At 36.4% G+C, this 15,405-nt stretch overlaps 1 protein-coding gene across 2 annotated transcripts; it reads left to right on the forward strand.

The window, feature by feature from the left end:
* Positions 1-1,040: 1,040 nt before the first annotated feature.
* Positions 1,041-15,176, forward strand: nup50 (nucleoporin 50). Of its 2 annotated transcripts, none has more exons than XM_067428366.1 (8): positions 1,041-1,196; positions 1,920-2,025; positions 2,646-2,729; positions 2,812-3,004; positions 7,422-8,015; positions 12,085-12,166; positions 12,252-12,370; positions 14,086-15,176. In XM_067428366.1, exons 2-8 carry the CDS (start codon positions 1,930-1,932, stop codon positions 14,283-14,285), a joined length of 1,368 nt encoding a protein of 455 aa, XP_067284467.1. In that variant the 5' UTR covers positions 1,041-1,196; positions 1,920-1,929; the 3' UTR covers positions 14,286-15,176. The 2 variants fall into 2 exon arrangements, with proteins under 2 accessions (XP_067284467.1, XP_067284468.1); XM_067428367.1 differs by having other exon boundaries at positions 1,920-1,998.
* Positions 15,177-15,405: the final 229 nt, after the last annotated feature.

A 15,405-nucleotide genomic window follows, 5' to 3' on the forward strand; every position in this document is an offset into this window, starting at 1 on the left:
TTCACAATATTAAGTCAAAGGGTTTTAGAAACCATAAACGTTCCTGTAGCTCAAACAGTTAAGCATGGTGATAGCAATGCCAAGGTCATGGGCTCAATTCCTTCCAAGGAAATGCTGATAAAAAGCTGAACTGATAAAATGTTCACCCTGAACGCAAGGTACTTTACTTTGATAAAAGTGTCTGACAAAGGCATAAATGTAGGCTATTTGACAACGTCTGAAACCTTCTGGGGGAAATGTGGTCTGAAGGCCACTGTTTAATTAATTTTTCACTCTCAGTAATTTGAAATGATTGTAACTTACACACAGTCAGTCTCAAATGATGGCTACAGACCTCTGTCGCATCGGCTTTCTCCCACCCAGCTGGTCAGGGCTCTCCTGTGGCCACCAGGACCTCTGGCATACGTCCTGCTTTCTGAAACACCTGCTTCTGAGTTGGCACAGAAGTGTGGGATCCTGAGAGATTGGAACAGAGCCATCTGTTCCTCCATGCCGCTGCGACCAAAAATGCCTGTAATTCTGCCTACAGAAGGAAACAAGGCTGGATTTAAAATCCAAACATACACACACACACTGTGCAACAACTGTTGATATTTGCTCAAGATAAACATTAGCCTATCAGAAAGAAGGTGCCCAAATGCTTATTCAGCACAGGAAACGTTTCCATCTAGCTGCAGTGATTATTAAAAATAGTTTACATGTAAAGTCTATATCATATGAGAATTAAATATTCCTTGATTATAAAATAATGCTTTAGGGGTAATAAAAATGGGCTTTATTACAACAAATGTTGTGCTACAGTGAAAGTCATCTGTTCCATACAACACATTAACGCTGACTAACATTCACATAACTAATTAATTACATGTTGAAACTAAATATTGCTATTTACGTTGTAGACATTCGTTGCGTTTGCTTCACCTCTATCACCACTAACTCCAGAGTCCAGACTGCATTTCCCAGAGTGCTACGGTCGTTAAATGCTCTTTGCACATGCGCAGAGTGAGGCGCGGGCGCCGCTACTCTTTGCACATGCGCAGTATGCAGCTCTGTGCACATGCGGAGTGTGAGATGCGTTTGTAAGATGGCGGAGTGAGCGCGCGGCCTGCTTCTGTGTGCGCGAGATTTCCGCGGTCATCATTCAAACAGTCGATACTCTGTGTGTGGCGCGAACCATTGGCGGGAAATTGTGTGAGGTATGTACATAACTTAATTAAATAGTGGTTTGTTTCAGAGTAATCCGTGATACACAACACATTGATCTTTATTTTAAAAACCGGCCTGTCATTAGCACATTTAAACCACCGTATTCACATAAACTCTCCATATAAACAGATACGCACACCATGAATGTAGTATAATGCGGTTTGAGTCAGAAATTAATCGATTAAAATCATGTTTGAGCTATATAATATTAATCTGCCGGTAGTTTGCACGATCTGGCACGCCATTCAATGAAATACGCATCAAATACCTAATTAATGACGTGTGTTGTTAACGTCTATGGGGATTTAAGGACTATTTTATTTGTCTAGATATTATAATGTTGTTTTGAATGTTGTCTCTTCTTGAGGGAGTCAAGTGTAATGGTTTGGTTGACAGATACACTTGAACTAAGCAGCACTACTTCCTGGGTCAGAAACCTAAACTGAACCATGACCATCGACCTCAACTAATCCACACCGTAGACCTTAACTAACCCTTGACTTATATACTTAAGATCAGAGGGCTAAATCAGGTGACTAGGATGAGTTGATATTTGAATGTTGATCCAAGAACTGTTATGTACATTACAAGCTTCCTTTCTGGCATTTCTCCATTAGTTCAAGTTCTAAATTAGTTCCGGTTCCCCCGGTTTCATTTGATTTGCGTCTATCGTATTTACTGATTAAATATCTGCCATGTTTTGTATTTGACAGCTGAGCTGTGATGGCCAAGAGGATTGCAGAAAAAGAGTTGACGGACAGGAACTGGGATCAGGAAGATGAAGGAGAGGAGGTGTGCCATCATCTACACACTTTCACTGTAAAACAACTTTACATTACCAGTGGAACCACTCTTATCCAAAATATTTCAGAGTACACTTAAAGGGTTAGTTCACCCAAAAATGAAATTTAGCCAATGATTTACTCTGCCTCAAGCCATCCAGGCGTATATTCTTTCATATTTATATTTATATTATATTAATAAAAATCCTTGCTCTTCCAAGCTTTTTTTCACAAACCCATTGCTTCAGATTTCAGATTCTTCAGAAGGCCTTTTTTAACCCCCCATAACTGTGTGGATTACTTTTATAATGGATAAATGCACTTATTTTGGGCTGCCATTCACTGCTATTATAATGCTTCTATTAGCCAGGACATTCTTTAATATAACTTGGATTGTCATATTCACCTAGGATGGCTTGAAGGTGAGTAAATCATGTTCTAATTTTCATTTTTGGGTGTACTATCCTTTTAACCACTACTAGCCTACATCTGAACTGTAGCCATTTCTGCCAATCCCAGAACTACTCAGTTTTTATTTTACTTGTACATCCTAAGAAGATATTTTTATTTCGTATTCAAGACTGTCCAGTAATGTTGTGTTTAAGTTAACTCTTTTATCCAGGAATAATTTAATGTTAGAAAATATCTTGTCTCCAGGCAGGAATGTTTTCAGTTGCAAGTGACGATGTGATGAAGAATCGCGCCATCAAGAAAGCCAAGCGTCGTAACGCCGGAGCAGAGGTAACACACCTCCTGTGTCCCATCAGAGATCCAGTTATGTGTTTTCAGGGTGATTTATGAATGAGTTTTGTGGTTTTCACAGGGAGAGAGTGGAGGGGCTTTCAAAGCTTTTAAAGGGTTCTCTCTGACATCAGCCACAGGGACAACTTCATTCTCTGGCTTTGGTAATGGAGCTGGTTTCAAACCTATGTCCAGCCTGACCAATGGCAGCGTGGCATCAGTGGCTCCGTCTTTTGCAGGTTTTAACGTTCCCACGTTTGCTAAAACTAACAGTGGTAAGTGATATATTTTTAAATATACATGCACTAGGTGTTTGATACTTGCAATGCCTCCGGGCGGGTATTTCCTAAGGATGCACCAATACTATTTTTTTTAATACAGTTAGGTATGTGCCAGTGATAATATTAAAGGTGCAGTGTGCAATAATTATAAAGATCTATTGACAAATGCAATATAATATACATAACTATGTTTTTAGTGGAGTATAAAGACCTTACATAATAAACCATTATGTTTTTATACACCGCAGGTCTCCTTACAGTGAAATGACAAGTTTCTAGGGTAGCTCTAAACAGACAAACTGCTCTACAAAGCTCTAGCTACTCTGCTGCCTCAATTACATTTTTGTCCTGTGTCGGCATCTGTAGCTTTTCTGTGTGCTTCGGAAGCGAGGCGTGAGCTGTGGGTGGTTGCAATTCACAACCTCACCGCTAGATGCTACTAAAATTTACAGTGCAACTTTTTATAATAAAATGTTTTTAATACAAATTTGTATTTTTAGAAAATACATCCATGAAAAATGTTTATCCCTTTAAATTAAGCCTAGTCCCAGACTAAAATGCATGTTTGAGCTGTTTAACTAAACAAAACTTGCACTGGCACATCTATTAAAAATGACAGTGCCATAATTTTATCTCAAGATGCGGACCAACAGCCGGTTGCACCAGCTGTGCGCAAGTTATAACTAGTTTTGATGTCAATGGCCACTAAGTTACAACTTATGCACTACTAAATATTTTCGCTTTGCACCATTAAACTTGGCTGAATCTATGGATTGTTACAGTGGGTTTTTACATCACTAATTCTAATTCTTATATCTAACCGAAAGTAACATGCAGACGGCCACTCGGGCATTAATAACAGCGGAGCAAAGCAAAGGTTTCAATGAATTCCTATGAAAGTTAATGCATGAACTGAAAACACGCCAGTGTACACACCCTAAATGACAGTTTGTCCGTAAATGCGCACTCTGAGGCCGTGAATGGATTACCGTGCAGCCATAAATGCGCTTCTGAACTAATTTCGAATTAGTGCCAATTTGGGGTCGGGTTGCTTGAATTGTTGGTCCATTAGCCTATTATTTATTCTTAATGAATGAAACACAACAACACAGTACAATGACAAACTCACTTAAATAGGCGCTTTTACATTTCCCTTTGAATCTTCCAGCTATCATCATATCCGTCAGCTCTTCACTCTTGTGATGAATAAACTCTGACTCCTGCTGTGTTTGTACTGGGACACTCGTTCGATCATGGTTAATTAAGCAGACACATTTAGTTTTTGTTTGTCTGTCTGTTCTTTAACTTAACATAATTGTTAACGTTTGCCCTCTAATGTTAACGTAATTCATTTTGGGGACACCGATCTTTCCGTGTCGTCAAATCAGCTGACTATGCATCGCATCTCCGGTTTTTGGTTTGTTTACATGTCTTTGGTCCGTGTTGCATTCATATATCAATCGAATCGCACCAGAGTTCGTTTGGAAGCGGACCTAGACCCATCTTTTTAGCGGCCTCGGTCCGCTTGTTTGGTGCGCACCAGGGTTCGGATGGCAGCGTTCACATATGTTCAAATGAACCGCACTAAATGAGCAATCACACCAGGGTTCGTTTTATGAACCAAACATGACAAGCGTGAACACTAGTGTAGGCACACTATACTGTACATGTCCAGAAAGGTAATAAAAACATCATCAAAGTTGTCCATATGTGACATCAGTTGGTTAATTAGAATCTCTTGAAGCATCAAAAAAACATTTTGGTCCAAAAATAACAAAAACTACAACTTTATTCAGCATTGTCTTCTCTTCCTTGTTTGTGTTCAAACCTCAAATAAAGATTCAAACAGTTGTGAATCAGTGAATCGATCAAACTGCTGAAATCACGTGACACTGGCGATCCGAATCATTGATCGAAAAAAAGTACAGTTAGTTACAAACTATCTTGTAGTTTCTAATCCTCTAGTGTACACTTTGTTCCAATTTAAGAAAGAACTTATGAATGGCTGGTGCAACCCTAAACAGTAATGTTTTTTTCTGCAGTATATTTATAAAAGCTACGTAAGTGTCCTAATTTTGGCTTATTCTAAGCTTTGTCTGTGTCTCAGAACTCTTTTATTGGATGTTTATTTATATTTTATTTTACATGTATAATTATATACATCCAATATAGACCACTGGTTTCACAGACAGGGCTTATTTTAGCCAGGTTTAGGCCTGGTAGTGATTACCACATAATTTATAATACCAATAAATAAGCAAGATAGTAATTATATGCAAATTCATAATTTTGTAATAAGGTTATGCACACAAATAAAACAAAATGTTACATAAGCTGTTTTCAGTTACAGAAATTTAATAAAGTAATCAAATGTAATAGCATTGCATATTTTTATATAAAATAAATATAGATGATTAAAGTTGTTCAGTCAAGGGCAGCAAATTATTTGTTGGTCTCATCTGGTCTCGTCTAACTAAATATAAGGTCGGTGCACCCAAGACCAAGTCTACTTAAAAAAAATCCTTAATTAAATATTTTTTTGGAGCAGTTTAAAAGCCAAGATCAGGCAAAAACTATGTTGAGGTCAAATGCAAATGTGGATTAACAATTGATTGTTTTTTGAATGTTTGGACATAGAGCAGCCCACATGCTATGTTACTGTTTGTCAGAAAATGAAGTGGAGTTGTGCACTGACAGTACTGCTCTTTCCATCTTCATAAATAATCCAGTTGTTTGTGGCTCACGATGGATATGGTCTCAATTCAAAGTCTATTTTGGGCAGTAGTATTCTCAGATCTCCACAGCATTTGTATTTGTGTGTTATTCAGTTGGCAATCACAGTCTGTTTACCTCATAAACCACAAACTAGTATTTTTAGTGTTGTGGCACCAACCCAGTCTGAGAACTGTCACACAACCAATGAGATTTATTAGTGAACCACAAGTTTTGACAAGACGTAATTGCCTAATTATGTATATTTTTCCTCTGAAGAAGTTGTTTGAGTCTGATAGGACATATTTTTCTTAACTTTAATGTCAAACCGTTTAACCGTCATCAAAAAAGATTTAAATGTCATCTAAAATGTTTTCAGGTAACTTTAACCAGAATTGTAATCTTTTAATTTTTTTTATATATATATATATATATATATATATATATATATATATATATATATATATATATTATGGGGTAAAGTATAAAGAATAATAAAAGTCATGCATTGAAACAGAATGTATATGACTTTCCTCTTCTTAGTTATATTATATCTGAATTATGTTATATGGATCCTGATGCTTCAAAGCTTTCTAATAACAGTGACTGGATCCAGTGCATCCATCATAAACATACTCCACATGGCTCCAGGGGGTTAATAAAAGCCTTCTGAAGCAAGCTAATCGGTCAAATTTGTAATAATAATATCCAGATCGCCTTCCGTATTCAGCTTCTGCAGAAAGTACGTCATACAACGTCAACGACGTCAAACTTTAATTTTTCTTGTTGTTGTTGAATACAGAAGGCAGATATTTTCCTTTATAAAGTTTTAAATATGGGTATTTTTCTTACACAAACGCATCGCTTCACTTCAGAAGGCCTTTATTAACCCCCCGGAGCCACATGGAGTTTGTTTATGAAGGATGGATGTGCTTTTTTTGAGTTTCAAACTCAATGGACAAACTTCAACCTCAACCCTTTATCACTGCAATTTATGAAGTCTGGAAGTTTCAGGGAATTTATAACTCTCAGAAAGAATAATGTCATATACTCCTAAGATTGCTTAAGGGTGAGTAAATCATTGGGTAATTTTCCCTTTTGCGCTACTAATCCTTTAACATTCTGATTCTCTTCGACTATTTAATACATGGGTTTGCTATATATATATATATATATATATATATATATATATATATATATATATATATATATATATATATAAACTAGTTGCTTATTAGCATGCATATAAACTCATTTTTATGCTTTTATGCATATGCATTTATGTACCATCATTCAAATGTTTCAAGGGTAAGTGTGTAGATTTCTCAAGTGTTTTATGTATTTTCTCAATCTATTTTTGCACGTTTGAGATTTTATTAATATTTTTGTCTGTAATGCCATTTTATTTTAATTACCTAAAATTGGTATTTTGATATGCTATTCAGGAAAACCAACCTTTTTTCACTGCATATTACACTGGAATGGTTAACATTTATAAGAACCAGAATTTTGTCCCTTGCCTCTACCTTTGAATGTTCTTGTATAGGCCGTGATTCAGCACTGAATCAGGTCACTTGATTTGAGGGTTGGAGGGTGGGAGGATGGGCAGCGGTCGTCATACTGTTAGCAGAGGCAGCATTTGGCATACTGCAGCTCTTCAGAGCTCTTAGTTAGTTAACGTCTCTCTCTTCATCCTCAGGTCCCTTAACCTTCAACAACTCCACCCCCTCCAAGCCCACGGATGATGTCACCTCTAATGGCTCCGCCTCCAGCAGTAAAGAGTACAACCGGCAGCTCACTGCGCTCAACTGCTCTGTGCGCGACTGGATCACCAAACACGTCAACGACAACCCCCTATGTGACCTCAACCCTATCTTCCGTGATTACGAGCGACACCTGGCCAGCATCGAGAGGAAATACGGCAGCGGAACGTCAGACAGTGTGGTGGAGAAGCGGCTACTGTCAAGTGGAGCGGCAACTTCTGCCTCCAGTTCTGCTGTGACCACATCTGTCAGCGGTGCAGCACCGCAGCTCTTCTCGTTTAAAGACAAGGATGGTGCTGCTGCAGATAAACCAGCAGCTGCGGCTCCTCCAGGCGTCTCCTTTAATTTCGGCCAGAAGGTGGACAGCTCTGTGCTTGGCGCGTTGGCGCCCAGTGGAGTGCCGTCTTTCTCGTTCTCCTCTTCCTCCTCCTCCTCCTCCTCAGGCGTGTCGGTGTTTGGAACAGCGGTCAGTAGTGTCAGTCCTGCGGTGTCATCCTCTCTGAATGCGGCCAGCAACAGCCAGACTGCAGGTACGTGTTCACTTATTCACTAATACAGCAAACGCACAGATTCACAGGTTCTTCCTCTAAGGTTGGAAGTGGTTGGGATTATTTTATTTCTGGGCAGCTTTGTTTCATTTCAGTCTAGTGGAATATAGTGTTTATTATGGTATTTTTCTTGATATATTGTTGAGATATAGGGAAATTATGTGTAATGGTAGATTTGTTGAAATGTGGGAGAAAAGAATTAAATCTTTCCATAGAGATTCTGCAGAAATGAACAGTGTTTAACAGACCCGAGTTATTCATCTCTATAATTGCAGTACAACATGCATCCTCTAACATAAAAGGGCAAAATAATATTTATACAATAATTCAAGATGCACCTAAGAACTATTGATAAATCTGATTTCATGTAGTTTATTAAATTAAAAAAATCTTGTTTGGCATAAAATAAAATAAATTAAAAAAAATATTAGAACACATTTTTAAGAAGTTCCCACATTTTGAATTGTAGAAGGCGTCTTGTTGTGTTTCATTTAAGGCTGCACGATTAATCAAATTTTACCGCAATCGCAATTTGGCTTGTGTGCGATTATGAAAGATCAAAGGCTGTGATTTTAAATGAAATAAATAAATGCCCAGTGGGTTAGTGAAGACTCTGTGATCGGGATTAAATGCTGCTCCATCTGAAAGACTGAGAGTTTGAGTCGCTTATAACCTGTGTTTGAAAAAGCAACACAAGTCAAACATCTTCACAAACTAGTGAAGCGTTCATAAACCTGTTCAACAAAAGACGTTTTTTTAATATTGATTTTTAATAACATGTTTTACCTCACTTCATATCGTCAGTCGAATGTTTGTGAGCTGACGTGGCTTCTCATCACAGAGGCAGGCAGATGATGCATTATTTTATAGTGTTCTTATACAGTGAAGAACTCAAATACACCATATTTGGCTGCAGTCGTGTTTATTGTCATCATGTTTAATCAAAGCGTTTCTATCTTCTGTTTACAGCTTATTAGCTTCACATCAGGGATTTTCTGAAAACTAATGTCATTACTTCTCTGAGGCAAATGTAGCTTTTCCGCTTGAGGGCGCCCTCTGGCTTTCAGTATGAATTAAATGCTTTTGGTACTGGTGGTCGGGGCTTGTGCAGGGGCAGGGCATCTCCGTCATGGATATATAAAAGACTGTTAAGAAAATTAATGTTGACAAATACAAATATGAAATGTCTATGAAAACATGAACATATAGAAAAAATAACTGCTAGATTATGATGCATAAATGTCTTTGAAAAAGAAACATCTAAAAACAAAATTATCGCCTCAGATAACCCAGTCAATCATATTGGGCCATGTATTTGAGCTGAAACTGTATAGACCACTCTGCAGAATTTTGCTAGCAGGTTAATGAACTCAATCAAAGACACCCTATATTAGATTAATCATATATGTACCTATTACAACTTACATCAGCACAAAAGGATGTGACTGTGCACATGAACTTGGTTCTGCTAGTTTTTTTTTTATAGACCATGGTTTGAAAGGGAACTCATTTTGAATGCGCTCTTCCCTTACCAACAACGTTGGCAACTAAAGCACATAGAATACAATTGTGTTGTCATTTATAAAGCTATGTATATGAAAGATTGGCACTGCTCATAATAGCCCAACTAGGGACAGAAGTATTAGCACTAGCTATTACAGGCCATAATGGGAAACAACTTCATATAAAACAGGTCTACTGTTAAAGAAAAACTTGAGAACAAAATAACACTGCTGCATTATTAATATCATAAATGATTTTGAAAAAGAAATAGTCTATCTAAAAAGAATATAACTGTCTCAAATATCCCAGAATTGCTAATGCCAGGCATTGCATTTGAGCTGAAACTGAAGAGAATAAACCCCAGTTGGTGGTAACGGCAGCGCTTTGCTAGAAAGTCAAACAAACATGTCCTATATGACATTAATCAGATATAGACAACGTAAAAGTAATCACAACTTGCAACTGAGGAAAAGGACGCAAATGTTCACATGAACTTCACCGTGCTCTAATGCAAATCTCATTGTGGATTTTCTTTAACAGCTGATACACAGAGAATTTACAACATTCTATCACATTCGTGTTCTCATTATATGTTCTCATTATAATTTTTTTCTTGCACTCACTGACTTTCATGTTCACAGCGATTCCAGGCATCACTGCAGTGACCAGGCATCACTAGTTTCACTTTATTTTGCCGGTCTGGAAGGCATTCTGTCTAAAACTAACCAATCAGACCTCAAAAGCTTTTTTTAAGACCGTTATTGTTTTTACACTCGCAGTCTTTTGACTTTGCACTCTTACACACCGTATTTCCAAACATTCGTAAATAGGGCACACGTGCACGCTTATTCATAATTTGTATAATCACGCCACAAATTTAAATGACGTGTCCAGGAACGCTGTAGAATCTTCTAGAATTCTTTCTCAGGTTTGGCTACAATGTTTTGCATAAATGCTAAAAAGACTAACGGGCCATATGCCTAGCAATAAATATTCAATTATCGTGTGTCCACCAAAGCATTTTTAGCCAGCTAAAAACGCCTGGTGCTCTTCTAAAAATGGCCAGCTGGTGGCGCTTGAAAGCGCTTGGCAATCTTTTCAAGCTCAGATACTTTGGTTGCTATGATACAGAATATACATGGCAGTTAATGGGTTACTAGTATCTCATTTTGAAGAATATTGCTGAATGTAAAAAAGAATGTGAATGTGTGAAATCACCTCTTGAAATATTATTATGGTTCATAGTGCATCAAAATGCTATGTCATCAGTTTGCCTAAATTAGAACACAGAACGTTCAAATGTTTTGCGCACCGTTTACATGTGGTAGGAGCAGGTGTCAATTTAGTACCAACTAACATTTTGACAATACAAAAATTTTCATGAATCTGAAAATTTATGTCAGAGCGGCTTTACAAACCATTTATACACAAATTTGTTCTGCTCGCGTTTTATGAATGAGGCCCAATTTGTTTAAAAAATAACAAATATTCCTATTTTTATTTGAAGCCTTTTTAGACATTACAATAAATACATTAGTAATGAAGAAATCAACACTGATTCAATATTCTGAAGAAACTATGGATGTATATCCTTTTCTTAAAAGGTCATGAAAAAAACACATCTTTTTTTAGATGTTTATAAGCTGTTTCAACATGAGAGACTTTAACTCAATAGTCTTGGGCTGTCACTCACTATTATATTGGCAATCGAGTAATCAGCCTATTATTTTAATTAATCAAGTAATCCGTTTTTTTGGGAATAATAAAAATTTACCCAAGCAAACAATAGTTGCACAGATTAAATCCTTGTTTAATATTGGCCAAACATTTAATTCAAATGTTACCTACTACTTAATGTTATTTTAATAATTGTCCACATCGTTACAATAGAAATGCTACAGCTACTGTAATTTCTTGAACAAGTAAAATGTAGACATCAAATTATGCAAACTCAGAGCAAAGGGTTTAAACTTTTATTTTGCGTATTTAGAAGCACATTCTCCTGTGTTGGCATAGGTTTATAAATGATTTAACTTACAAATCTGATGAAATGGCGCACATTGTGTTCCCAGACGAACGTTATAAGCAACTCAAACTCACAGCTTATACAGAGATGTGGAGCAGCATTTATTATGAACGGAGCCGCTCTGAGAGAGACAACCTACAAGCATGTAAATAATTAAAGTGCATATATATTAAACCCACAGGGCATATATATAACTTGGGGGAAGAATACACATTCAAGATATGTGACGTCACTTATGAAGGGTCCTTATTGTTACTGAAATTGTCTAGGCAATATTCATTCATTGTTTTCATCAATTATAACTTGCAGATGATGTTATGGGTGCTCCCGCAGAACGCACTTTTAACAAGAAAGTGGCCAAAAAAAATGTATTGTGCAAATGCTGATTACGAATATGAATTAATGTTTGTTTTTAATCAGAAGTCAGTCTCATATTTAGATTATCAGGCAGCACACCTGTGAAAATGCAGTAACAGATTTTTTTCTTTTCTTGGGAATTTACTGTGCTCCCTTCTGTTTTAGATGAAAATGGGGAAGAATCAGAGGAGCCCCCTGTTCCTGTGGTGAAAGAGATCAAGGAGAAAGATGCCTTCTACTCCAAAAAGTACACATCACACACCCCTCATTCGATCTTTAAACAACATCAGTCTGTCTCCTATGTGTTATGTTTCAAAATTATCTTTCTGCAGGTGTAAGTTGTTTTATAAGAAGGATGGAGAGTTTAAGGAGAAGGGAGTCGGAACACTACATCTGAAGATGGTGGCTGAGAGCAAACTTCAGCTGTTAGTGCGAGCCGACACCAACCTGGGTAAGTATCTGCTGCTGCAAGATACTTAACATAGCCTAAGAACCTTTTTTAGGCTGATAATATTCATGACAATGTGAATTGTGTGATATAGTCAGAATTACAAGAAATAATCAGTTACCACTTTCTCATTGGGTCCTTTTTTTAATCACATTTAGTGTGAAATAAAGTTGTAGTTGTTAGATAAGAAGTAGATGGTGTGTTTATGTTGGACTAATGATTAGAGAAGATCTGGATCCCCCTGCAGGATATTTCAGGAAATGCAGGCATCTAGCTTGTAGTTTAAAGGTTTAGTTCACCCAAAAATGAAAATTTTCATGAATCGCCCTCAAGTTCCAAACCCATAAAACAAATAAAGATCCTTTTAATGAAATCTGAGAGCTTTCTGTCCCTCCATTGACAGCTAAACAACTACCACTTTCAGCCCAAGAAAGGTAGTAAAGACATCATTAAAGTAATGCATGTGACTCCAGTGGTCTAAGCCTTAATTTTATGAAGAGAATCTAGTCCTTTGTAATACCAGTGATATTACACATTTATCGGTAGAACATTTTTATTATCGTCACATTCCTAATGCCCACGAATGATTTCTAAACTTCTTGTGACACTAAAGGCTGCTAAAATAAATTATATATTTTAAATATATTCACATAGAAAACAGTTTAAATTTTAAAAAACATTTTGTGTTTTTGATTAGATAAAAGCAACCTTGTTGACCATAAGAAACTTTTGTCAAACACATTTAAAAAAAATCTTAATCTAGTCTTTTGACCAGTACTGTAAAAAAAAAAAAAATACACTACTAGTCAAAAGTTTGGATTAAGATTTTGGTAACATTTTACAATTAGGTTGCATTACTTAACATTAGTTAATAAACTGTGAACTAATATGAACAAAAAATGAACTACTGAAAAATGATTTTTTATTAACTACCGGTCAAAAGTTTTAGAATGGTAAGATTTTGAAAGAAGTCTTCTGCTCACCAAGGCTGCATTTGTTATTATAAATACAAAAAAAGCTGTTATATTGTGAAATATTATTAAAATATAAAATAACTGTTTTCTATTTGAATATATTTAAAAATGTAATTTATTCCTGTGATGCAAAGCTGAATTTTGCGTGTCATTACTCCAGTCTTCAGTGTCACATGATCCTTCAGAAATCATTCTAATATGATTTACTGGTCAACAAAACATTTATGATTTATATGTTGAAACAGTTGTATGTAAAAAAAAAAAAAAAAAAGGTTCGGATTCTTTGATGAATAGAAAGTTCAAAAGAACAGTTTTTATTTTAAATTTAAAGCTTTTGTACCATTGTACTACCATTTATCTTTTGGGTTGTTAAAAATTGTATATTATTTATTTGTTTGGGAAAGAACTTAAAGAAATGAATACATTTATTTAGCAGGGATGCATTAAATTGAACAAGTGACAGTATCGACATTTATAATGTTGAAAAAGCTTTATATTTCAGGTAAATGCTGTTCTTTTGAACTTTCTATTCATCAAAGAATCCAAAAAAAGTGTTACACAACTGTTTTAACATTTATCATTCAACTGTATATATATTCAATAGTTTCTCTGGCTTAAAAATACAATTTTGTGTACATTTTGCAAGCTATATCAAATAGCCAGCAAGATTTAGTCGTTATTCTGCTTTAGTTTGTACACAAAACTGATTTGATGTGTGTGTGCGCGCTTTCTGGCTCTTCATAGGGAACATCTTGCTAAACATCATGGTGCCCTCTTCCATGCCCTGCTCACGAACTGGCAAAAACAACGTGATGGTGGTGTGTGTGCCAAACCCTCCCGTGGACGAAAAGAATCCCGGCACACCTGTCCCACTGCTCATACGTGTGAAAACGGCTGAGGACGCAGATGAACTGCATCGAATCCTGCAGGAGAAGAAAGCCTAAAGCATCATCCACCCTCCTCGTTCTTATGTGTTTGACTGAACGTGGCTCACACGACCCACACATTTACTCCATCTGTCTGATCTAGAACTGTTATTTTGCGTCCCGTTAATCGTCTAGAAGAGTGATGGAAACCAATCGGTTCACCTACTGTGAAATCACTCGTGGTCCTACTGTAAATGCTGCTCATTGTATCAGAGAAAGTTGATGACAGCGGCCACACGTTATAGCAAAGACACGAGTCTGGATTCATCGACATTCCTTTGAGTTTTAATTTAGCTGCTATTTAAGGAATTCTTCGAGGTTTAGACAGAGCCGACTGTTTTACGTGGATTGTTTTGATTAGTTTTTAATTCTGACTCATTTTTCTAAGGCAAGTATTTGCAAGATCTTTTCTGTACGGTTTTTCCGATACTTGCTGGAGGAATTTAAATAGAGGTCAGTATTACATAGAAGATCTTGAATTTTTTTTTTTTTTTTTTTTTTGAACAATACATGCTTCAGATTTCCACAGCTCAAATCAAAAATAATTTCTCCCAGGTCTTCTTAGGAAGAAGTGATCAGATATACCTTTTTTCTTTTTTTTATGGTTCATTTTCTCGCAGTACTTGCTATGGTGGTATTTATTTTGGTCGAGGGCATGTGTGGATGTCTTGTGTACATTGAATGATCTGATGTATGTAAACTACAGAACTGCTGAGGTTGAGAATGAATGCTGACTTTATGGCAATCTGTCCTGAAGATGATCTCTGGAAGTTGTTTTTTTTGTTGTTGTTTTCCTGTAAGTGGCCTTTTTACTGCCTTACACAGTGAGGTATGTGTTTAAAGTGTTGAGCAGCACTCGATCTACCTTGCATTCATTTACTGGTTAATAAATCAACTGAACCTGACAAATGACTCGTTTCATTTACAGCACACTCATGAAAAAAAGAAATGGTACATTGCAAATGCCAAAAAGTTGGCGAAACTCATAAAGTTAAGAAATGTGACATTTAAGCAAGCTGAACTTTCAGATTTCTATTTTGTACTCCTATTTTTCAATTGCTCTTCACTTCAAAAATGTGAACCTGGACCACAAAATAATATTTGTTAAAAAGGACAATATTCGGCCAAGATAAAACTG

Source organism: Pseudorasbora parva, chromosome 20 (assembly GCF_024679245.1).
Source record: "Pseudorasbora parva isolate DD20220531a chromosome 20, ASM2467924v1, whole genome shotgun sequence".
Classification (NCBI taxonomy): domain Eukaryota; kingdom Metazoa; phylum Chordata; class Actinopteri; order Cypriniformes; family Gobionidae; genus Pseudorasbora; species Pseudorasbora parva.